We start from the raw sequence: 26310 nt of genomic DNA on the forward strand, positions 1-26310 counted from the left end.
CAGATCGCGGTCAGCCAGCACTCTGGCCAGCGAGCCGCAGAAGGGGATTGCATCCTACGAGTAAATGACAGATGTGACAACTAACCAGGCTGGCCACGAACATGTCGTCCAGGTGCAGATCGCGGTCAGCCAACACTCGGGCCAGCGAGCCGCGGGAGCAGTAAGCGGACACGATGCATGTGGAGCCGGCTTCCACGCTCACACCGACGAACGCGTTGATGTTTTCGTGACGAAGTTCGCGAATCTGGAGAAAATATTTTGGTTAGATTTTGGGGGAAAATTCTAAAACGTTTTTCTCATCGTCTAAACGTTCTATCGTCTGTTTTACCAACTTGACGATCATCACTGACAATTTCCTGAGTAATTCATGACGGTACTATAGTCAATGTTTACTTGTTCGACCAGTACCTAATGTACGGTGAATTGTTATTGTCAATTGAAAAACGTATAGCGTGGTAAAACCGTAGGATTTATTAGGACCAGGCGTATTCTAAATTTAATTATAGGATATGAATTCGGATCGAAACTGTCAATGTCAAAAGTAACGTTTTTTGTTTGAAGAAATGTCACTTTTCACTGACACTGACAAATCCGATCCATATCTAATCCAGATCGAATTCATATCTTATAATTAAAATTAGAATACGCCTGGTAAAGTCTGTTCGCGCAGGAAAAATAAATGTTTTGGTAGAATCCACAAAGGTGGATATTAACCCTTTGCACACCAAGAACCCCTAAAGGTGTCATTACTAGTGCCCACAGCGCCAAGGACCACTATAGGTGTTATGCCGGACGCTGTCAAAGTAACATTCACACTTTCAAGTAGTTTACATTCGCTCGCTTGCTTGCGCCCGTTACATTGGCGTGACAGAGACGTTTTTGTTTATGATGTAAGGGATGACTCACGTTAGACTGGGCCGTGTCCGGGACGGAGCTTCCAGCGCTTCGTTTTCTATGGAAAGCATCACGTGATCACCTGTCATGTCATAGAAAAGTAAGCGCCGTAAGCTCCGGCCCGGACACGGCCCGTGCACGGCCCGGTCTAACGTGAGTCATCCTTAAAGCGTTCAAAAGGTAAAAACCTATCTAAAACACCAACATCAATATCCAAATCCTTTGTAAAATATTACGCGTATTATAGAGATCACATAAAGATTGAAAAAGGGAAAATAATCTCTTACTTTGAATGGTTTTATCATTAGTTTGTCTTCGAAAGAAAGATTTTATAATTTGATTTTGTACGTTGTTATTATTAATCAGATTTAAATATTGACTTTTATTTTGTTCGTGATAAGGTAGAAAATCAAATGTCAACCCCAAACTGGCTTTGAACGATTTATATATAATATACTTTAAGCCCCATCTCCCTAAGGAAATATTTATATAGGGAATAATGTGTGTACATCAGTCGATCGATTCCCTAACATAAGTATCCACTTTTATATACAATTAGTATGTCAACTTGGGTACTTAAGTTGGGGCACCAACCGTAATACCTTGATATACATAATTATATTATGCTAGCTAGGTTTTATAAGTTACATAAATGTTTATGTTAGGAACTATACTCGTAGTGGATATAAAATGACAGCTTTTTAGCATGAAAACCAGTGTTGCCAAACTTACACATACATGGTAAGTTACAACATGGCATACCTATATGAATAATAACAAAAATGCTTTTCAAAAATGATTAGTAGCAACCTATACCATTACATACCAATAGTGTGTTACAGGTTGACATAGTAACATATGCATATGCATATGCATTATATAACACTATCAAAGATAAATATAACTCCGTAATAGATGGATACCACGATGGATACAGTCTAAGGAAAAAACGTGCCTCGAAAATCAAGAAAATTTTATTCTCGTTCAGAGGACGCTACTAGTTTTGGCCTACTGTCGTATAGATGGCGTTGACAGTTTCGTTTGTTATTTAACAATTTTAACGCATATCAGTGAAAGAACATGGGTCAAAATCATAAAAATAATTAATGCAAATTAAAAAAAAATCATTTATCCATATTTAAATACATTTTATCGTATTTTTATAAATCTTCATTTTTAGTTTTAAAGTGTGTCGACAGATGGCAGTGAATTTACTGGGGTTACAAAATTTACTATGACAGTACCGCTCTAGTATAAGTTACTCTATGACTTTATTTACAGCATAAAACAAGAAGCGCATAAAGCGATCCATTTTTATCCGAGACAATTTTCACTTCGATTGTGAGTAAAATATACAAATATATCCAATAGTTTAGGTTATTTTACCGTATTTATTCAAGACTAAAGAAAATTGTACTCAGGCCGGTCGGGGGCTCGGGGCACGCCGGTCGGGAGCGCGCCGGCAGGGTTGGCAGATTGTATGGCAGACTTTGGACTTTATTGCTAAGTCAATAAGGGTCGTAATAGATGGTTTTACTTTATGCACTGGAGCTTAAAGAGCGATTTTATGTCGTCTACGCACGACTTAAAGTCGAACTTTACGAGCATGAGAAGTGAAAAGTTATATTTTATATATACAGAACACACATAGTGGCTTGGCCTTTTCTCGAAAAGTCTGAGATAGATTTTCGCTCATGTCATCTTAGATATGGGTGAATATATTAATGCATTCAGTTTGATGTCCTGAACACAAATATATGAGATGACAAGCGCGAAAGTGGTAGTAGAGCTATTGTCTTTATTTTTATGTTTTCGAAAATAACAATTCTCATTACTTTAAGCCAACCCGTTATTAGCACGAGGGGTTAAACAACAACTTTGCCCCCTTGTAAAACAAATAACTATTTAACTGAGTACCTAAACTCGTTTCAAGTTACAATGATTTTTCACGGTAACATAGGCATACAAAATGAATCATACTCTATACTCTACAGGTTTATAACATCTTACCTGTTTCAACTCTTTCTTGATAGCTCTAGTGACATCGATACTCTTCTTCTGTAGCCTCTTCACAGCCACTATGTTGCTTCGGTACATCGCGATGGTCGTGTGCGCTCGTCTCGCTTCGTTGTCTTGAGGGACTGACGTCTGTAAAGTTACTTTTATTAGTTTTACAGACATGAAATCATACACGCACGCACGGAGTACAGCCGCCGCGGACACTCGTGCCTGAGGAAGGACTCCCGACGAGTCCGAAACATGTCCCCAAAATCGACTAAAAGTACTAGTGAGTGAAACCGTAGTGATCTGAATATGATGAAATCATTTACTGAAAATAATGATAATACTCGGAACATACAAACTATTTATGAAACTTAAATTTAAGGTGACGTTCCAATTTCAACAGCAGCTGTATTTCTATTGCGGAATAGTTGTTGCCGCCGCTATACCTAAGTATTTGTCAATTTCCTTAATATAGTGAATGACGCACAGTGTTTAAGTTTGCCTCTGTTTTGACGGAATGGACGTCATAATCGCGGCAGTAATGCGGCGGCGAAAGTCACTGATTTTATCAAGGAAAAAAAAAACGGCAACAGGTACGCCGCAACAGTAACGCAGTTGCAGTTCACATCCAAACGTCACCTTAAAGCGACTGGTTTTAGTTTTTCGTAAAAAAACTATTTCAAAGTTGGTTAAAATATAGTCTACTTATATACCTAATTCACCGAATTCAGCACAATAGGCTTGACGCCGATTAGACTCGATGGTAAAATAGCCTAGGTATTAAAATCAATAGTGTTTGATCACAATGATCACAGTTTTTTCGCTACTGTTATTAAGAATTTTAATATTTTATCTTTTCTCACTGTGAAGCGGTGCACAAGCAGCTCCAGCTACTTACGCTTTAACAAAATCATAAACAATTTCTTATAAATATATTTATATCTTAATATATTTCTTTAAGACCCGTGTTGTAGCGGTGAACGGCTTCATGAACATCCGACATTACTTGCTTTGAAATTACCTTCTTCTTAAATCACATTTAGAAACGGGTCTATCGCGAATTTATTTTGTTACCTTTATTTACCGACGTTTTGACACAGGTTTCACTGGTCGTGGTCGCGGCTAACTGACGTCCCAGCAAAATGTCAAAACAAGTGGGTGTGTTGTGATTTAATATGCGTTTAAACCGCGAAAGTTTTAAATGTTATACCTTCTTCTTGTTTATCCTGGGATAAAATGACATACCTTTACACTAGACAATACAACATTCATACAGTCAGCAGCAGAAGTTGCTAAGCGGGCGATGTTCAAAATTACCTTGACGCGCTCTTAAGGGGCCCACTGATTATCAGTCCGCCGGACGATATCAGCCCGTCAGTTAGAACGAACATTTGACTGTCAAATCATTTGACAGTTCCGAACAACTGACAAGCCGATATCGTTCAGCGGACTGGTAATCAGTGGGCCCCTTTATTCTCTTAACAATAAAGTCGCGTCAAGATCATTTTGAAATCAATCTCAGCTCCAAGATAAGGGTGATCGTTAGTGCTAGAAAGCTGTAATTTGGTATTGATATATAAATCAATCAATCCGACAAGGTGGTAAATAAAATCCGCCGCGGCCGCATCTCCGTAAGTATATCTAAGGTAGTTAGAAGCTTTATTACTTCTACATTACCTATAATAGCCCAGAGGCCTTTAATAATAGTCCAAGATCCCAGAGCCCCCAGACATTACTTATTTTCTCATGAATAAAATGTATGGGATGGGATAAAGTAGTAGGTAGGTATTAGTATCCAACGTTAATACCACCTAGGGATAGTAGGGATGCGTGGTGAGGAGCTCTGAACACCGTAGTCTTGACTCGTGCTTGGCCAATTATTTATAAGTAAATTTAAAAATAAAGTAAATGTTTTTCCGCCAAACATTGTCTAATGATAGGCCACCTTTTTGTTTCATATTTGTCAATTGCATAACTTATCTAGGTGAACTATTATGCTTAGAGGATATAATATAACCAAACGGAGGAGTAGCCATTAACAGGCGTCCCCCTCTGTCGAAAATAGTCGGCCAATGGTCATACACAATGTATGGACTGACGTCTATCTGACATGGCATCCCCCGCAAAAATTGGCAGACTTTTGTACAGCAAATTACAGACAAGGCGTCTCCGTTGGTTATATCCTCCAAGCCTATATGTACCTATATTTATGTTCTAACTCGTTGGGCTTTACTATGAATCAAAACACTTTATTTTACTTCTAAGGTCCTTACTAGATAGATATTTATTTGCAAAATTGTCTGAGCAATTCGATATAAATTATCTACGCGAAACTGGTCAAACAACGAGATGTAAAGTAAATCTTCTTTTCTGTTTGTCTTGCGAAATGTTTGTTACAGATTGCTTTTTAAAAATATAATGAAGTACGAGTATATTGAGTGTATAAAACGCTTAACATAGTTGTTTACGCAATGTCATGGCAGATGGCGCTGTTCCTATCGTGAAACTAGCGAACGTTTGTCTGCCGTATATTTTAGTACCTAGTGTAAATCTTTTTGTGTTTTTAAGTTGAAGATTGTGTGGAGATATTTGGCTAGAATAAACATACGTCAGTTTCTTTAAGAACTCGGTGTTTAATTCTTGCTCCTTTTCGAGACCCTAGAGTACAAAATTGTACATTGAGATAACTTTTGCTTAGACATACAGTTAAAATATTAATCATTGAAAATAGTTCGGCCCTCATGCAATGTATTACAATTTATTGTAATACTGTGACACAAGTTACGAGATACGAGCTTTTTATAGTAACTGTCAATGCTTGTTGACAATTACTATAAAAAGGTCGTATCTTTAGATTTCTTAGTTTTATCAGGTACTTCATAAATGTAGAATATATTCACAGAAAGTCGGGTCACCAGAATTACGAACGTGAACTCACCTTATCCCCATCATTGCACGCCAATATAAAGGTCAGATCCTTCGCCTCGATCCTCCAGAGTACACTGGCCAGCTTCTGTTCGTATCTATAATGCCTCAAAAGCAGAGCGAGCGCAAGTATGGCTGCGGCAGCAACTGCGACTATGGCCGCAAGCACGCCCGGGTCGTGTGGGAGGGAGCACTTTAATCTGTCGAAGCCGCAGGGCGGCTCCGCTGCTGGCGGCTTTCCGTTCAGCCAGACGATTTTGTTGGCCCCCACCAGTTCCTAAAAACAAACAGCAACTATATTTTCTCAAACATGCAATGAAATATTTATATTATGTTCTTCATATTAGGTTGGGAAGTATCACGTCTCGGGCGCGGCCAGACGAGAGGGGAAGTAGCTTTATAGTGTTCCGTGCAAAACTTTGTTTTGACAAACGGAACACTTATGGGATCACTTCGGTCTTGCAAATCAGTTAAATGCGTTTTTCTCAGACCGTTTGACGTAGATACCTACAATTTGAAATAGTTATAGCAATTACCACCAAATAAGTCAAAACCGCTTATTTCTTATTTTTAAATTTCTATTTCACATTTAATTGAGAGCATAAGGAGAAATGACTTAAAAAATAACTTGCTGCCGCCATAATCAAAGGCGAACTATATGGATGCTGAAGGCAATTTTATAAATTGAAAAACTAAGAAAAATCCTCACAGATTATCAGAAAGTTTTTGTGGCATATTTTAAACAACTGAATGTAACTATAAAATCGTCAACACTGTGGGAATTATACTTCATGCTTAAGGAAACGATGTATGTGAAGCATAATATCAACATAAAAAACTATGTAAACTTAACGACACAAACTTAACTATGTAAACGACAGAATGCAAGGCGAAAAAAATCAGTCTATATATATAAACGTAAAAGTCCTGACTGACTGACTCACTTAAATCAACGCCCAGCCCAAACCGTTGGCACTAGAGAGCTAAATTTTTCACAATAGGTAGTTTTTATAACGTTAGGATCCACTAAAAAGCGGTTTTTCAAAATTCATCCCCTAAGGGGGTTAAAAAGGGGATGAAAGTTTGTATAGGGTTCAAGTTTTACTTTAAGCTAGCAATTTGAAACTTGGTAAAAAGATATATAATTATAATACAAGAAAATCAATTTCAGCGTTTTTGAAAATTCATCCCCTAAGTGGAGAAAAAGGGGTTGAAAGTTTGTATGGAGTCCAAAATTTTTATTAGGAGCGGGACATGAAGCTTTGTATATGGGCATATTAATAGAATACAGGAAAAGTAATTTCAGCGTTTTTAAAAATTCATCCCCTAAAAGGGTTAAAAAGAGGTTGAAAGTTTGAATCCATTACAAATGCTTTGAAACTTCTTAGAAAGGCATAATAGCCGCATACAGAGAAAATTAATTTCGAAGTTTTTGGAATTTCAACCCCTAAGGGGGTTAAAAAGGGGGTGAAAGTTTGTCTTGGGGTTAAAATTTTATTATAAACTAGGAACTTGAAACTTTGGAAAAAGGTATTATATTAAAAAACAAGAAAATTAATTTCAGCGTTTATAAAAATTCATCCCCTAAGGTGGTGAAAAGGGGGTTGAAAGTTTGTATGGAGATCAAACCTTTTTTGAGTACGGGACTTCAGTCTTTGTATGAAGGTATATTATTAGAATACGAGAAAAGTAATTTAAGCGTTTTTATATATTCATCTCCTAAAAGGGTTAAAAGGGGTTGAAAGTTTGAATCTATTACAAATTATTTGAAACTTCTTAGAAAGTAATTGTATAAGATAACAAAAATAAAAGTTATTTCAACGTTTTTAAAAATTCAACCCCTAAGGGGTTTAAAAAGGGGATGTAATTTTATATGTGGTACGAGTTTTCTTTTAAGCTAAGGAACTTGAAACTTGGTAAAAGGGCATTATATTAAAATAGACGAAAACTGATTCCACCGTTTTTGAAAAGTTTGTATTAATAGTTTGCATCGGGAGCGAACCTTTTTTTAAATAAGTAGTGGGCTTGAAAATCTTCTAAGAGGGTTGAGAGGGATTATATCGAGAACATTTTTTTCCGTTAGGGGCTTGAAACTTCGTAGTTTGTGAAAGACAAATTTCATGCGTTGTATAATTATTAACAAATGATTAACCGTCCCTACTGATATCTTTTGCTGCGTAATGTTCTATGCTCATGTAAAATATGTAACCACCAACATACAAATCCACGCGTACGAAGTCGCGGGCAACAGCTAGTACCTAAATATATCTTGAAAATTTGTGTAATAAATTGACAAACTACATGTGTAAAATATACGACAGGTGTAATAAAGATCATAAAGATAGGCACAGATGGTAGTTATATTTTGTGTCTAGTTTACTTTTAGTTTCTCTAGAAATAAAACTATGATTTCGTGGAGATTTCCTTATTTATTTTATTGCATGTTTGAGAAAAGCACTATTAAATACATCGGCGTGAAAAGGGGTGTCGGCCTCATAACTGTCCGGCCTCACTAGTTCGGCCGTATTATGAATTCGGCCGGCAACCTCTTACTTCTCAGCCTCTGTAGTAATGTACTATTACAATGCATATGCTCAGAAACTGGTACTTTATGTGGGACAACATTGGCATAGAAATGGCCATTTTTCCGAACGCGTGCGGGATAGCAGTTTTTTAATTTACCAAGTATCTAATAATTTCGTGTTGTCCAAACCAAGGTAATAACAACTGCAATCAGAAAATTTGAATTTTCATCCTAATCACTACATAGTATAAATAAAACAAAGTCGCTTCCCGCTGTCTGTATGTCCCTATGTATGCTTAGATCTTTAAAACTACGCAACGGATTTTGATGCGGTTTTTTTAATAGATAAGAGTGATTCAAGATGAAGCCGGGGCGGGTCGCTAGTTAAGTATAATTAGTAAAACATTTATAAAGAAAGACACTTAAACCCTGATAGAACGTGTGTCTGTATAAAAACAGATGGTAGATTTTTCTGCGAAGTTATATGTGTTACATTTACATCTACTCTATTCCAGACCGAGCGGTTAACAACAAGCAATAACAACATTCATATTACGCTGCGCTCTCATTGGTCGATCCTATTACCCTTTTTATTTTGGCAATAAAGAAAATAGTCCGTACCGGACTATAGCAAGCGCTGGTGGCCTAGCGGTAAGGGCGTGCGACTTGCTATCCGGAGGGCGCGGGTTCAAACCCCGGCTCGTACCAATGAGTTTTTCGAAACTTATGTACGAAATATCATTTCAGTCGCTTTTCGGTGGAGGGAAAACATCGTGAGGAGACCGGACTAATCCCAATAAGGCCTAGTTTCCCCTCTGGGTTGGAAGGTCAGATGGCAGTCGTTTTCGTAAAAACTAGTGCCCATGTCAATTCCTGGGATTAGTTGCCAAGCGGACCCCAGGCTCCCATGAGCCGTCGAAGAATGCCGGGACAACGCGAGGAAGATGACAAACATTAAAACCCCACAGATTTTTTTGCAATTGTAGATTATATGAAAATATTCTGAAATATTATTCATATTAAAATTATAAAGATTGAATATTTATTTGTATAATAACAGATGAAATTTTCAATTTTCTCATGTCTTAAGTAATAGACAAATAGTTATTTGTACACGTACAAGTCCATAAGTCCAATTCGGACCGAGTAAACAACGTTCTGCGCGCGCAAGTTCAATTCTGCCGTTTTGTCTGCCTATTTAGATTTGTTTCAAGTTTTCAGTTTTGTTTCGAGTTCGGCCCGGTATTATAAGACAAGTATTAAGAACACTGGAATGTTTTAGTGAATTGACGCCCCCAGAGATGGGCCGAATATGGAATTTGCCGAATACGAATATTTGGTTGAATATTCTGTTCAGATAATACCGAACTGAATATTCGGCCGAATCCAACAACCCGTTTTCCCGGACAATTTATACGAGAACATTGGGCAATATGAATATGTCCAAATTTGTCGAGTACCGAATAATTACCGAATATTCGGCACATCTCTACGCCAGATATTCTAATGGAAGCGGAAATTGCGACTGAAAAACTTTCCGGCACAGTAAAGACAAATATTTAAACACTAATGAGAGCATTCTGAAAGGGCAAAGCAATAAAGAAACAAGATCATTTTCAGATAATGTTCTCATGGCTTATTTTAACAATTTGGCAGCTAAATAAGCCGTCAACATCGTGGTCGGTTTATTCCATGTTAAAATGTACACTAAAAACGAAAATAGACAGGAGGAAACCGGCCTGTTTTGAGAAAAGTCGTCGACATCTCTTCTAAATACCTAAAACTGGTATGTGTTCCTCGTAGTCCCTAGAATATGAATTGACTTGTTTTAGTTTATGGAGGGGGGTGGGGTCGAAATAAAGGGGGGTAAAGATGGCGGCAGACCATCATTGATATTTGTTCACATCTCAAGTCCTATGGAACCGATCGGTTCGTGTGAGGTGTCGTTTGAAAGGATATTAAACGTACTTACTTTTATTGTTTCTCAATAACCGTAGTCACAACTGTAGTCGTTTACAAAATATTTTAAAATATTTGAGTTTTCACCGTGCATGGACTGGTACTGCTAAAACATGCTCCTAACTCAATAAATTATAACTACAGCAATAAATGTTATTTCAAAATATACGGGAAATTTTATGACCTATCCAAAAATATAAGGTTTATTGGTGTATGACATTATTACACCACCAAGTAATAATGAATTCGAATAAAATAAGTGTTTTCAGAATTTCTTGCATTTTTAGGGTTCCGTAGCCAAATGGCAAAAAACGGAACCCTTATAGATTCGCCATGTCTGTCTGTCTGTCTGTCCGTCCGTATGTCACAGCCACTTTTGTCTGAAACTATAAGAACTATACTGTTGAAACTTGGTAAGTAGATGTATTCTGTGAACCGCATTAAGATTTTCACACAAAAATAGAAAAAACAATAAATTTCACTTACTTACTCACTTAATACTTGGAACTGAAACTCAAAATTTTTTTTTCATCAAACCCATACGTATCTATGGATAGGTTTTCAAAAATAATATTGAAGTTTCTAATATCATTTTTTTCTAAACTGAATAGTTTGCGCGAGAGACACTTCCAAAGTGGTATAATGTGTGTCCCCCCCTACCCCCTTGTAACTTCTAAAATAAGGGAATGATAAAACTGAAAAAAAAATATAATGTACATTACCATGCAAACTTCCACCGAAAATTGGTTTAAACGTGATCTAGTAAGTAGTTTTTTTTTAAATAAGTACGTCATAAATCGTAAACCGCAATTTACCTTTCACTCACGTTTCACATAAAAAATACATTGTTAAAATTATGTAATGTACGGAACCCTCGGTGCGCGAGTCCGACTCGCACTTGGCCGGTTTTATTAAATGTGCTACCGATTTCCTATAAACTATAATACTTCCTTTACGTGCGAATTCATTCATTGCATGGCCGGCACCAGCAATATTTAGATATTTACTTATAATTATGTGTAATAAATGTTCATGTTCAGGGTTTCGAACCCGAAGGGTTGAAATACATTACAAAACGCGAATTACATCGGCGACGAAACGTAGCTTCGAGTGTTATACGATTTGGTTAAAACAAATGTAAGCGGCGGGCGGCGTCAGCGTCGAGCGTGTGTTCCATGGTCCTCGGGTAAGCCTCCGCTCATGTTCGTCTGTCTGTATGTCTGTCAGTGGGCTGTATTTCAAGCGTAATAGGTTGAAAAACAGACATCCGCTTGATAGTAACTAAAGTATAGTTTGAATCTTCTCAAATGATTTTTACGCTAAAGACCCAAATCTGTTAAACAGAAGCCATTGTTTATGCATCACTCCATCATTCCTGATTAAAAAAATATTAACGTTTTTTGAGCGGGACGAGGTAGTTACATAACACACATAAAAACTACGCTCAAATGCAAAATTTTCTCTAATTACTACGCACTCACACACAAAAATGTTAAATACGTTACCTAGAGAACTCTTGGGGCGCTAGTCTGACCCGGACGGATTTGAACTTAAAAGCGCCTTAATCTCTCTAAATACATCCTATATAAATAAGGACACTTCATTTACCGTATGAGAGTGATAAATCTAAGCGTTGTGTATTCGTAATCTGCGCCCTAGCTCTAAATACCTCCTTTGTATTCGTCTGCAAGGATCTCAAAGTATCAGCGTGTATATATTATTTATCTTAGGGCATCCTTTCAGACAGAGTGAGCCGAAGGCCAGTTTACCACAATAGCGCTTTTGCAATTGCTATATAGTATATGAGATTGATCGATGACATCGTAAAGTATGTATGAGTAAAGTGTGGATTCGTCATGAAGATCGCGAAGTTGGAATCTCGACACAATGCGAATTGTAATTCATGTGTGGTGAGAAAAGAGCCGAAGTAGGGTTGTGTCGTTCTCGAGAAAGGCCTCCATTTTGTATAGGAATCGTTCTCGCTCGAGAATATTTCCAACAGTAGACGGAGAACGTTCTCGAGAATGGTACAACTCTACACTCTACATCTGTTTTTTAAATAGTAACCATTTTGTTTAATACTGTTTGTTCCGGCTGAGTTGGCTATGAGCTATGAGGCAAGTTTTTTACAGAGAGTTTAAGTAAATCTTCGAATGTTAAGAGCGCCGCGTAATTAGAAAACCGCCTACAATTTTATTGTGCTAAAGTTTGTTTATTAATTTTTGGTTTTTATTTCCCTATAACAAAATAATTTACTGTTGGTTTAGGTTTGAAATCAATAAAGGTCAACAATATCTTCAAAAGATTTTTTTTTATAAAATTAATTTTACTCGATTAATATTGTTACCCCTGACGGAACGGAGACGATTATGCATTTAAGGTGAAGAATATTACAAATTAATGTACCCAATCACCTTCGATGCGGATCGACCTATTTGATTGCGGTTTTCTATAAGAATTCGTTATCAACCAATATACTGTATCGGTTTGTTTATGATTTTTGTACGACATTCGATTTAAAGTTAGTTTATTTGAAATTCTACGTGAATCATGTTTTATTTATTAGTTAATTTTTATTCTTTTATTTTTGACATGTTTCCAGTAACTTAGTTAATATTTTAGTAATACATATTTTAATTTTTAAGTTTGTATTTTAATTTTAATAGATCTTTATGTTTCAAAGCTTTTATGAGCCATGTTGCTTGAATTAAATGAATACAATACAATAATAAACAAAAATCAAAGACTATATTCAGTACCTATAAATAAATCATAATTATTATTATGAAGCTTACGTGTTATTAAATGTGTGGTTAGATAAAATGTCAAATTTACTCTTTCAAATACCTACTACTCTTCAACTGAATCGTAAACATTGTTGTTTTCCGTACATACTGTTTCGATGGATATGCTAAGTGCTTTATACGAGTATATTGACTGACAATCACAATATATGTGCCATTTTCAACCAAAAGGGTACTTATTGTCGCTTATCAGCAAGGCGCTATTTCCATATAGCTTCAATTAGAAATCAACCTTATCAACAAGCGACAATGTGGTACCTTTTGGTTGAAAACGTCACATATATGTGTAATATTAAGTGAAATTGTATATTGTGAGATAAATAATTCATATCATATTATCATATCATATTATTCAGAAATGTAAATTTAAGGCTAGTCCAGGGGCTAGGGGAAACCCTATATATTTACCTTCTAATGAATTGGAATGTAGATACCTAAACACTGTTGGGTCTGTTGGTACAAAATAGAGTATTTAATCAATAGTTTCGTTTAATCCTTCTTGTGGTATTAAGCTCAGGAATGCTGAGACAAAGTGTACTCCCGTAATTTAGACACGTTTGTACCCACATACTCGTACCTAGGGATTAAAAGGAATGCCTACAAACAAAGACACTACTACTACTACCTACTTCAAGGATGTTGTTGATGTCAATGTACTGCCGAAGTGTTCCAAACGCTTACCGAGCGTAGGCAAACGATCGCTTTTCAAACCTGAGGCCTATTCTAACTTCACAGATTGATTTAACCACTAACCGGAGGTCTTACCGCGAAAAATGAAGATCGAAATTTCGTTATCTGTCTCTCTAGCTCTTGTATATTACGCGATAGTGAGGCAGATAAAAGAAATTTTGATTTTGGTTTTTCGCGGTATACCTTTACACATAAACGAAGTAATATATATGTAAGTTTATTTAATTATAGTATGTATAGTATGTATATGTAAGTTTATTTTCGGTAGTGTGTATTATTTATCGCTATATTTTTTGTTTTAAGTTACCTATTCTGCTTTTTTTTTTGTTCAATGCCTGCACCTATCACTGTTTCTGTTTAGCCTGGTGGTTGACTGGTAGAGAATGCCTTTAGGCATTAAGTCCGCCATTTGTACTTTATTTGTTATATTGTGCAATAAAGTTAAAAATAATAAATAAATAATAATAAACACCCGGGAGACCGCTATGTCGACGCGCTGACGCACGGTCTTCTGCTTTTCCATCCCCGAGAACCCTCCGTACCATCCCCTGGGCTTATATATACCTATCTTAGGTTGAAAAAATATTCTTACTCGCAGAACTATAACTGAAATAGGTACCTAGGTACTTATAGTTTCTATAATGCTTTAGTCATTTATATTCCCACTTTTATATTACTTTATTCAATCGGTATCCTCTGCCTCTTTCATAAAGTCTTATAACCGCGAATAAAGCTTTCGACTTCTACGAGTCGCGAATTAAATTTAATTGGGTAAGTTTATTAAATAGGTTATTTGTTAAGACAGGCTGGTATTTTCTCTCACGAGACAATAATTTTTTCCTTTATCTATTTTTAATTATCGTAAATAAACGTTAACAACCTATAAAACGGTAATTCTCAAAAAAATGTCTTCGGTCTAATATCCGCGACCCATACAAAATGTATGAAAAGAGTCGCGGCAATTAGACGCAACCGCAGACATATTCTTCAGTGAATGACCCAAATATTGTAGGTACTAAATAGAAATCGTAATATACTCACCGGAAGCATGTCAGACGAGTTGGCGTATCGGAAGGTAGCTACCGGCGCAGCTCGCCATCCCCCCGGGGCCGTTTCATCTTCCAACAGCCCTATGACCGTGAAGTTGCCCTCGGCATCGCCTGCGCTGTCCATATAGACCTGAACAAAACATTTTATAGGTAGATAAAACGTGATCTAAAGATATGCCATGCTTGTTTATAGGTAGGTCTGTATGTACCAATAAGTGTTTTCAAGCGGAAACTCAGAAACTGGTTAGTGCAGAATAGTTTTTACTCCGTAAATTAATATTTTGATTATTTTAACAGGTGACATACTTTATTAAATTTTATTATTCTTATTAACTACTTTTAATGCGACTGTGTAGTGTGTATATAGCTAAGAAATGTATTGACATAGGTAAAATGATTTGCATGGCAGTTTTTAAATTTCGGAATAATATTTGTTACCACCACATTTTGCATGCCAGATGGTGGTAAATTGTGTGACCCTATAAATATCTTTTAATTACTTCTATTATGTACCATTTTTTATGCAAAATAAAGACATTGATTGATTGATCACTGGCAATTCGAATCTCACCATAACGGTTGGAGCCGAAAAACTGGAGGTGGTCGAGCAATACGTATATCTTGGACATATTATATTTTTAGACAAAAACAACAGGCATTGAACGATAGAATTTAAGCAACAGAAAATAAACACATCTATTGTATTTGCGTACAATTATTAGATTGTTAACTAGGGACTTATGCCACCCACACTCTACTTGAATACCTACTCTACTTTTGATTTCGTAAACGAGGAAATAATCGATATAGCTCAGAGAATTTCCAGACTTAAGTGGCAGTGGGCGGGCCACATTGCTCGCAGAACCGATGGCGGATGGGGCAGAGAGGTTCTTGAGTGGCGAGCGCGAACCGGAAAAAGCAGCAGGAAAAGACCCACAATAAGATGGTCCGACGATCTGATTAAGGTCGCGGGGAGCCGATGGATGAGAGCGGCGCAAGACCGGTCGTTGTGGAGATCCCTGGGGGAGATCCAGGAGTCGTCAGGACGTCTCTCGGCTGATATGATGATGATGATGATGATGATGATGATGATACGAGGAAAGGAAACCAAATGAGAAGATACAAATATTAGTTGGAAAAGTCATGCTCTCTTAATTGTATTTCACGAGTGACAAGACCAGCGACTAATGAACATTATCCTTTTCGCGTGTAACAAATTGCGTTTCTTTATTGTTTTATTCAAGTCAAGGACAATACTTAAAGCAAAAAATCCTGCTAAAATTATAATCCCTACTAATAATATAAATGTGATAGTAACTTTGTTTGTCAAATGCACACGCATGTGAAATGCACGCCATCACTAAGACGATCAAAGATGGTATAGTTAACGCTATCTCTACTGAGCTCATTCACTTACCTGTACTAACAATGGCATTCTGTTAAACAAAAACCAATATTTATTTTGTGTGAGCGCGTGGCCTTTGTGCCTGAGGCTCACACACAATGGCCACGCGCTCAGGCACAATGGCCACGCGCTAACATAAAAGAAATAATGGCTTTTATTTAACAGAATGCCATTGTTAGTACAGGTAAGTGAACGAGCTCAGTAGAGATAGCTTTAACTATAACAAAACCAGATCAAAACTCTAAAAAGTTTAATCTGAATCGGGTTCCGGGTGCTACGGTAAAATACACGACACAAATATACCTACCTAAAGCCTGACAAGATTATATTTGGCCTTGAGATAGTGCCGCTATAAGCAGATTACACGTAGCTTTGTACCAAGGAGAAGTTACCAAATTTCTATAGAAAATGTGCCCAGAAATTTTAATTTAGCAAGCAATGAAAACATTTCAAGACCTTAATAAATACAGGCTTTATTCGATACTCGTTCTGCCTGTCTAATTATGTGCGATATTATAATATATAATACATAAATATACTTTTAAAAATACGTGAGTAAAACCGCTAAGTTAGTTAAGTTAATGTCTCACGATAGTTTAAATTCGATTAATAATACTTTTTTTTTAATTCTCACAAAAATCTTTCTGAGTGGAAACTTGCTTTAAATTCTCGTGTAAGTTACAAGAAACTATGAGAATGTTTCTGCATTTTTATGAATGTTCTGCAACTTGCTACACGTGGCAATAATCTACTTAAATACGTTATACGATAAATTTCAACACACTGTTTATTGGAATGCTACCCAATAAGGAAAGTATAATATGAATTTTCTCAAATGATTTTTAGGCCTTAGACCACTGGTTCCTAACCTTTTCAGTACTGTCACCCCTTTGACTAACTAGGGAACTCGATTTTACCCCTCGTCCATAATAATCAATATTCTTTCTTATAGATAGGTTGTCACGTTACTCCCTCCTCCACGTATATTGGAGGAGTGAGTAACGGAGCTGGGAGTGAGGAGGTAGGGAAAGGATAGATATAACAGGGGTAGGTTCTTTATTTATCGGCTATAGTCTAAATATGACACGCTAACAGATGGTTTAAATTACAAAAAGAATAAAAATACGTTTATAGTTGCGCTAGTAGCACGCGCAAGGCAGGAGCACGCACACGGATAGGCGCGCTGATAGCACGCGCAAGGTGAGGCGCGCTGGTAGCACGCGCACAGTAAGGCGCGCAGATAGCACGCGCACAGTAAGGCGCGCAGATAGCACGCGCAAAGGTAAGGCGCGCAGATAGCACGCGCAAGGTGAGGCGCGCTGGTAGCACGCGCACAGTAAGGCGCGCAGATAGCACGCGCAAGGGTAAGGCACGCAGATAGCACGCGCAAAGGTAAGGCGCGCAGATAGCACGCGCAAGGTGAGGCGCGCTGGTAGCACGCGCACAGTAAGGCGCGCTGGTAGCACGCGCACGGTAAGGCTCGCTGGGTAAGGCGCGCTGATAGCGCGCGCACGGTAAGGCGCGCTGGGTAAGGCGCGCTGATAAGCACGCTCTTCGAAGAGGCGAGGCGCGGTGACAACACGCGCCTGTTGAGGCGAGGCGCGCCGATAGCGGGCGAGGCGCGGTGACAGCACGCGCCTGTTGAGGCGAGGCGCGCCGATAGCGCGTGCCTAGGAGACGAGGCGCTCCGCTAGAGCAACCGCAAAGCACCACCGGACTTGGGCGCGTGCAGAGAGCGCCAGACTTCGCCAGGAGCACAGGTAACTTTTTAAGGAGCGCGAGCGAGGGTTTCTTGATGGTGCGGGGCCTGGCTTGGCCCCGCACGGACCCTTACAACTGACGTTCCTTTGTTGGGAACTAGAAGCAAACTGAATTCAGATGTCCGCTGGGCCGCTTATATAGCTAGCGATAATATTTTCTAGAATTATTCTTTACTTTGTTATTATTTTTGAAAATATTTGAAAATATTTGTTCACCAGTAACAATTTTTAGATAAAATTTAGAACAAACTACTTGAAAACTATACGACCTAAACTTCATGCTAAAGAATTTTGAGTAAATTATTAGTTTGACGGATAATGTCAAAACAAAGAAACAAATATGTCAAGGAAAATTTATAGTGAATTTTAGGTCGATTAGCTTCGAAATTATAATAAAAACATGAAATGATTAGAAAAACAGCAAGGTAAGTAACCGGACGGGTCAGGGCCGTATTAGGGTAGAAGGAGTTTAGGAAGAATTTAGAAATGGTAGGCAGAAAGTAAACATTTTAAATCAAAAGTTTCAGGGAGTAATTTGGAAGACGAGAATCAGACAGGAAGAGAAGGCGTTAAGGAATTATAGCCGATTGGAGAATCCGGAGGATCAGCCCGTGGGAGTAAAGACTGGGAGTAAGGACCCAGGTATGAGATGCTACAAGGTCTTTGTTATCTTTGATTTTGAACCCCGTAAAATACCAGTTTTACCCCCGTAAAATGCCAGTTTTACCCCCGCGGGGGTAATTACCCCCAGGTTAGGAACCGCTGCCTTAGACTCTAATCCGTTAAACAAAAGCCTTTGTTTATTTTATGGAGAGGCGCCTTAGTCGCGTGCAACTATGTCGTTAAAAACCGGCCAAGTGCGAATCGGACTCGCGCACGAAGGGTTCCGTACTATTACGCAAAAAACGGCAAAAAAATAACGTTTGTTGTATGGGAGCCACACTTAAATATTTATTTTATTCTGTTTTGTTGTTATAGCGGCAACAGAAATACATCATCTCTGAAAATTTCAACTGTGTAGCTATCACGGGTCCTGGGATACAGCCTGGTGACAGACGGACAGACGGATAGACAGACAGACAGACAGCGGAGTCTTAGTAATAGGCTCCCGTTTTTACCCTTTGGGTACGGAACCCTATAAAGCAGCTATCGTGATAGTATTATGGTTCAAAATGTAACAGCTCATTCTGAGATAACGAGTTTCGATAATGAAGGACGATCGGTTATGCCTGTGTGGTCTCAGAATACAGAGCTGCTACATAAATTTGAACCATATAAATAGGATTGTAAATTTTCTTTTTAAACCATTTTGTTTCCGTTCAGTCAGTAGCGGTAGCATTGCTAACCGTTGAACAAAAGAAACAAAGGCTTTTGTTTAATAGATTAGGGTGTGAGGCGTAAAAATAATTTGAGTAAATTCATACTATAATCCTTCGATAAATAAGTAATTATCTACTACTAACGTTCTTATAATGGCATTCGACAAGCTGTAACATACTCAAGAGCATTTATTTTTATATTTAAGTCTTATATTTTTGGCTACAAGACAAGCGCACAGAACGGTTACGGGATACTTTTACCATATAAAAGTAACATTTTAGAAGTGTAAATCATCTCACTATCATTTGTTTTTAATTCGCAGTCTTCTAGTTAGCTACAATAAGTAAATATTCTATATTATGCACCATAAAGTTAAAAAATACATAGAAAGCTAAATACAAGCTTAAGACTAGGTAACAATAACAACAGGCTTAGGCGGTCTTATCGCTAAAAAGCGATCTCTTTCAGACAACTTTGATTATTAGATTATCTTGTAAAATGCTTTTAGGTAGGTACAAGTATCCTATAATTTTATGCAGTAAAATTAAAACTGTAATAGATGTCATATATTAAAGAAAAAGTTAAAAAGCCCTCCAGCGGTGGCGAGGTGGCCTTGGAGGGCTTTGTCACTTTTTCTTAATTTAATATATGACATCTATTACAGTTTATAATTTATATATAGTAGTGTGACTACTTAAAAAACACAAATCAAAATATTTATCAAAATAATTTGATTTGTTCCCAAAGTTGTTCAGTAAAATTAAATTGTCCTGAATAATGTTTGATGACTAGTAGTGTTTTGTAAGAGAACACGTTATTAGTCTTGTTCTTCTTCGGGTTTATTTTTAATGTATTTGTACTTCAGATTATAGTTTCGCGTAACTTCGATTGTATGTTTTTTTTTGGTGGCTGGTTCGTGTGACTGTTAACGGTGACAATAGTTTGGTGCTTGGTTTGGTGAGCATCAGTGGTCTTGCCAGGGATCCAAGGTAGAAAACACCGTTAAAATAATGTACGAAAATAGTCACGTGACTTTTCGTAGCATCTGTCATCCCGATATATTTTTTTTACATATTTTGGCGTTGGTCCATGTACGATTGTCATCTCGGCTTGGCCCCCAGGCATCTCACGCGCACCAGTAAGGGCGAGCGATGTGCCTTATGGAATAACCCTTGATTGCATTTCTTCAGCACCAATCAACGTGGGCCGCTAAGCTGATTGGTGCTCGCGGTCGTATCAAAATAAGATGAAAAGCATATGAAATCGTAAAAAGCAATCAGCCCCTTGGCTTCGAAGGAATGGGAAAGATATTATCTAAATATTATCTAAATAAACTAATACATTCTCTAATTTTATATCCGCTTACGGAGCTAGCTTCATATTCCCTCATTTATTTTTATTTTCAATTTAAATATAAGAAATTTTATAATCTAAACAACTACGTTGTTTATCTAACAAATTCAATAAAATAAATAAACTCTCACTGGAGATTGTTAAAAAAATAAAGTTTCCTTATTTGCTTAAGTAATTGGATACCCGGAGGGCACTGAATTTATATAAAAAGGGTCAAATAGGGTAAAATTAAGAACCGAAGAAGGTAAAAATAACCGAAAACCCTACAGTTACATTTGGATCCAGTCAATTTCTGTAAAAATATAAAAGAGGGTGTGCATCATGGTATCATGAAAATATTAGTAAATTTAAATAGGATATGAAGAAATTTCAACGCCAAATTTTAAGTCAATCAGACACTCGGAAGTGGTTCAAATGTAAGTTACAAGATTTGAATCACACTTATATACAAGTTATACGCGGTAAAGCTAAATAAAAATGTAAAAAAGTATACACAAAAAACTTACATCAAATCCCTGAACAGAGCGGTAGGTAGTGGGTCGAAGAAGCTTCATCAGGGTGGCCCCGTCAGTTGCCGGAAGCCCCGCCCGCATCGCGGCGGTGGCAGCCCTGGCCCAGAGTACCACTGCGTCGTACAGATGAGCCGCTTCTATTGGTACCTTGTGACAAAACAAAATACCGTTAGTGTAAGGCCTGAGTGGACGCTCGAGTTGAGCGTGCAGCGGGGCGAGGCATGCGGCGTGCATGTTAAACAACAATACAAACAAATACAAATACGTATGCAAGCGGCTTCCGTGCACGCTGCTCAAACCCCTTGGATACTCGACGCCACGCTGCACGCCTCGTCGAACACTCCGCTTCGAGCGTCCACTCAGGCCTTACACTTACGTAAAATAAAAAGCAAAAACTAGCAGCCTAAAAATGACAGATGCCAACTATAGCTGCATTACTGTTGCGACATTACTGCTGAATGCTGATGCATCAACTCCGCCGCTGTATCTGTCAATTACTTAGATAAAATGAGTGACGTTCGCCGCCGCATTACAGTCGCAATTATGACGTTCAATCTGTCACTCGTATAGCACGAGGGTTATGGATGGTATAGAAAGGATGTCAATCTCTATATATGAAAAGTGTCCATCAAAAAACAGTAAATAGGCGGCCCCACCATATACTGAAGTACCTACACCATACACCTAGTATTTTATATAGATGTATTTTTTATTTTATTATAAACTGATCGGCGATTGGCCCTAGTCACACCTGATGGAAAGTGAAGACAGGGCCTAAGATGGAGCTCACCGGTTCAGTAACAGCCTATTCACTCTTGTTTTAAAGAGACCGAGGTCATATTGATCAGGGAATACAGATGGCGGGAGCGCATTCCATTCCTTAGCCGTCCGTACCAAAAAGGAGGAGGCAAAACGTTTCGTCCGAACGAATGGAATATGGACCACGAACGGGTGCATACGCTCCCCGCGCCTGGATGTCCGATGATGGAAAGGGGAAGGTGGGATCAGGTCGTGCAGTTCCTGTGCGCACTCCCCGAAATGTATCCGATAGAACACCGATAGGCAAGCGACTCGACGGCGATGCTCAAGGCTCTGTATCCTTGACTTGACAGATGGATCATCGCCAAAGAGTCTATGAGCCCGGCGCTCTACTGAGTCCAGGGCCGCCAGCTGATTTTTGGCAGAACCGTCCCATAGGTGGGAGCAGTATTCCATGCACGAGCGTACCTGTGCTTGGTATAGGGAGAGAAGCTGATTCGGCGTGAAATACCGCTTCACCTTAAATAGGACACCAAGTTTTTTGGCAGCAGTTTTAGCCCTAGACTCAATAGTCGACCCGAAGTTTAAGTTTGATTTTAAACTTAGACCGAGAAGCTCTAAAGTGTTGGTCACGGGAATGGACACATTTCGGAAAGTGGGAGCCAAGGTAAACTGGCTCCGTTTTGCAGTGAAAAGACACGCCTGTGTTTTAGTGGCGTTGAATCCAACCAAGTTGGCCTCGCCCCATTCGGATACGGCATCCAAGGACAGATTCAATCGCTCCACCATGGTCTCCCTGAGGATCTTGGTGTCAGCTACACTGACCCTCGCGTCACCAAGTGCATCCGTGCGACCGTGAGGGACAGAACATACGCAATGCGACAAAATTAAATACACGTTTAACCATTCCTGACAACATACCAGAAACAACCTACGTAATTTGGTCGGGTTATTTGCTGCCCCTCCCCCATTTCATCTCTACATTATAATACCTCTATGGTTCATGCCATAGAGTCTCCTATATTACAATACTCGGGTCTCAGAGCCTACCTAGCGCCACCGGAGAGATTAGGAACTATTATTTACAGCTGAAAGCTGGTCACTTTTGAAACAACAAAAAGAGATTGACGTCCTTTCTATACCATCCATAACGAGGGTTAAACATCAACTTTGCTCCCTTTTTAAACAAAATTTCAATTGATGGCGTCAGGTTTCTGTTTAACTCTAGTAATTTTGTCCATACTGCAATTACACAATGCACTATTAAATTCATTTGCTATATTAATATGTAGTAGGTCCATTTCTGAAATTTTAATGTTACAAACTATACACGCGTGAAACGGACATTAAAGGACCCGACCTTTTGTACCTCGGGATCGGGTGGGTATTATGTACAATATTAAATGTAGGTATATTGAATCCACCTTTAGTAACAACAGAGCTGATCACATAAGGTGACCCACAAAAGGTACCTTATATAGTAGGTAAGTAAGGAGATTTTTAAATAAAAACGTCTTTCGGGTGCTATACATTATATTGTGGAAAATGTAACATCTTAGATACAATAATATAAGGTATTTAAGGTGCGTTTACTAATGGAATATCGGCTCTTAAGTTAAGTATACCTGAAATGGTTTATATCCAATTATATGAAATAAAACTATGCAACGGATTATATCGCGTATATTGAATTTGTAATACATCCCGACGTTAGACAATATTATCCAATCCAAAAATGTTAATTATCATACTGATCTATGGAATTTCTTAACATCCAGCTGACAAGATGTTAATAATAAATTAAATTAAATAATCATTTACCTCAGGCATTTACAACCCATAGACTTATATTCACCGGGATATGGACATTATGGACCGTGATTACCTTTTGTATTATTTTTGAGCACCCGATATTTCGACACAGTTATATTATAAGAATAAGAAAAACATGCATCTTGCTTATACATGCATCTTGTTCACGGGTGACTGAATATAGCGGGTGGGTGTCTAGTGAAACTAACCGTGAATCATTCAAAACTCTTATTTACCCCCAATATATATATGTGTTAGTAACATACAAAGTTAAAAAATTAAAATTATTGTTAAGACTTACAACTATATAAAACCTAACATGCGAAATAACCTACAGCGCGCTGCGAAATTGCACGGAGAAATTATGAATGAATTCATTGACAAAGTCGCCATACATTTTTATAGAAACCGGATGAGCTTTATAATTTTAATTCAACACAATTCATATCAACAGATTATAATTTTTGAGTAGAATTAATGGTAAAAATAGTTAAAAATCAAAACAATTCCAATTATAAAATAACATATACAAAAATCATTAAGATTAATAAAAAGTAAATTAATTAAAATATAGAAAACATTAAAACGAATTCATAAATGTCAGTAATAAATATATACAGGGTGGCTAAAAAATAACTGTTTTCCCGTTGCAAGGGAGGTTTTGGGATTATACTGAGCAACTTTTACTATGGGACCAACCACGAAATTGCGAAAAAAAATTACCCTCCCATAGAAAATGGACAAGCCAAAATGTATGAAACAGCCAAATTTTTTTTACACATATAAAAAATATTTGGTCATTGTGTTTTGTTTTACCCGAATTCGACTGTATCGTTTATAATAAATACAACTTTACTTAGCCGTTTTTCTTTGGTATTACATTTTTAATAAAAAAATACACATATGTTTAATTAGTGCTTTAACAAGGTACACATTTCGTCCTGGGAGCTCGACGTACAGCATACCTATGACTTAGGTTTTAGGTTTAGACAAAATTTACTCAATTCTCCCGAGTAACAATAACGATTCACCACATTTATTCCGCAGCTGCTCAACTGAGCAATCATGAAGAAGACACTTAGACTGTGACTTAGATAACATATTTAGGCAGCATATTAACCTTTTGTTTTTTTAAATGGTACCAAACAATCAGTGAAATTGTAATATAAATATAAATCTCAAATTAAGCTCGACAGACTTGTTCAAAATGTATTTGCTAGACGATATTGAAAGCATCATAATGTCCCTAAAACATAAATTAAAAAAAAACCTGCTTGTATCAAATATGGTATAAAAATACCCTCAGATCAAACCCTTAGAACATAGTAATATGAAATAATACACATGTCAATAGTTAGATCTGGTTATATCTGTATTTATAATGAACGATACAGTCCTTATATCTGATGTTTCTGAGAACACTTAGTTCAATTAGACTGTCTGTATCTAAATAAAATTACTACCGCCTCACTTACTATTCCATGAAATTGGTAGTCACTATAGAGACGCAATCTTTTTCCATACGAATAGGCGCTTTGTGTCACTATCAAATATTCTTTTTATTTTGGCTATGTACCTATATTTTTTCTTATTTTATCATCTCGAGACCCAAGAGCAACTTTCAATTATTAATGTAAAAAAAAAAAATCGAATTTGAATATGAACAGTTTATACATAAGTAGTACAATGAACTCTATGTATGAACCGTAACTCGAAGTATGGATCCTAGTTATAATATATTGTTAATCGGGCTACATGTGCATTATTATCGCAGTCACGTCAGCGACGTCGGCGTCTTAAGTTTCAGATCAACGGGATTCAGATATAGGTAACTGGTTCAAATGTTGATTGCAAATTTTGGTGACATAATACCCCCATCATTTTATTGACCGCTAGTGTGACGTTGCCCTTATAATTATCTGCTAATTTTGTTTTTGAATACTTGCGCGCGCTGGCAGCTCCGAAAATTCAAATGACTTGACCAACTTGTTTTAAGTTAATAATCTGTATGAGGTAAAGTTAGGTAACTTAGGTTTATTTTATTTCGTCTATATTTTCTCGCTCCGAGTTTTTGCTTCACACTTTTTCCAGAATTTTTAGCTAATAACTTTGCTCATTTATCATCCCCTCGCGTACTCTTTAAATATACAAAAACTCCTGAACTCAAATTTCGTAGCGTTGCACTTACTCGTATTGGTCGGTAGTATTAGAAATGAAACCCTATTGTTAGGATGGTATGGTTGCTTCCTTATAACGGGAATGACTAATGATATTGAGTATTTCATTATGTAGAAAATTTCTGATCGGCCGTTGATTTTCAAGGTTGGGTATACTGAGTGTAAAATCAATTATTTGATTAATTTAGTATGGGATAGCGTATCGTTACTGGTGAATTTCCAATTTGACTTGGAACTCCGGTTGCTGTTTAAGAAATACGTATCGGTAGATGTCGCTAGGGCCTCCCTAAGGCTCATGTATGGTGGAAATAATCGCTGTATTGAGTAAGGTCTTGGTAGCTCAGATGGAAGGGCACCGGGCTA

At 37.6% G+C, this 26310-nt stretch overlaps 2 protein-coding genes across 2 annotated transcripts in view; both read right to left on the bottom strand.

The window, feature by feature from the left end:
* The window catches only part of LOC134744111 (guanylate cyclase 32E-like), a 109348-nt gene that overhangs the window by 41583 nt on the left and 41455 nt on the right, over positions 1-26310 (bottom strand). Inside the window, exons 9-13 of the mRNA XM_063677805.1 lie at positions 21194-21346; positions 14842-14979; positions 5837-6100; positions 2905-3042; positions 86-244 (exon numbers count right to left, since the gene is read on the bottom strand). Of these exons, the coding sequence (XP_063533875.1) occupies positions 86-244; positions 2905-3042; positions 5837-6100; positions 14842-14979; positions 21194-21346 (852 nt within the window). The remainder of the gene's footprint in view (positions 1-85; positions 245-2904; positions 3043-5836; positions 6101-14841; positions 14980-21193; positions 21347-26310) is intronic.
* LOC134744095 (galactokinase-like) overlaps positions 1-26310 on the bottom strand; it is a 156578-nt gene that overhangs the window by 9410 nt on the left and 120858 nt on the right. The gene's annotated exons all lie outside the window — the stretch shown is intronic.

Source organism: Cydia strobilella, chromosome 9 (genome assembly GCF_947568885.1).
Source record: "Cydia strobilella chromosome 9, ilCydStro3.1, whole genome shotgun sequence".
NCBI classification, from domain to species: Eukaryota; Metazoa; Arthropoda; class Insecta; order Lepidoptera; family Tortricidae; genus Cydia; species Cydia strobilella.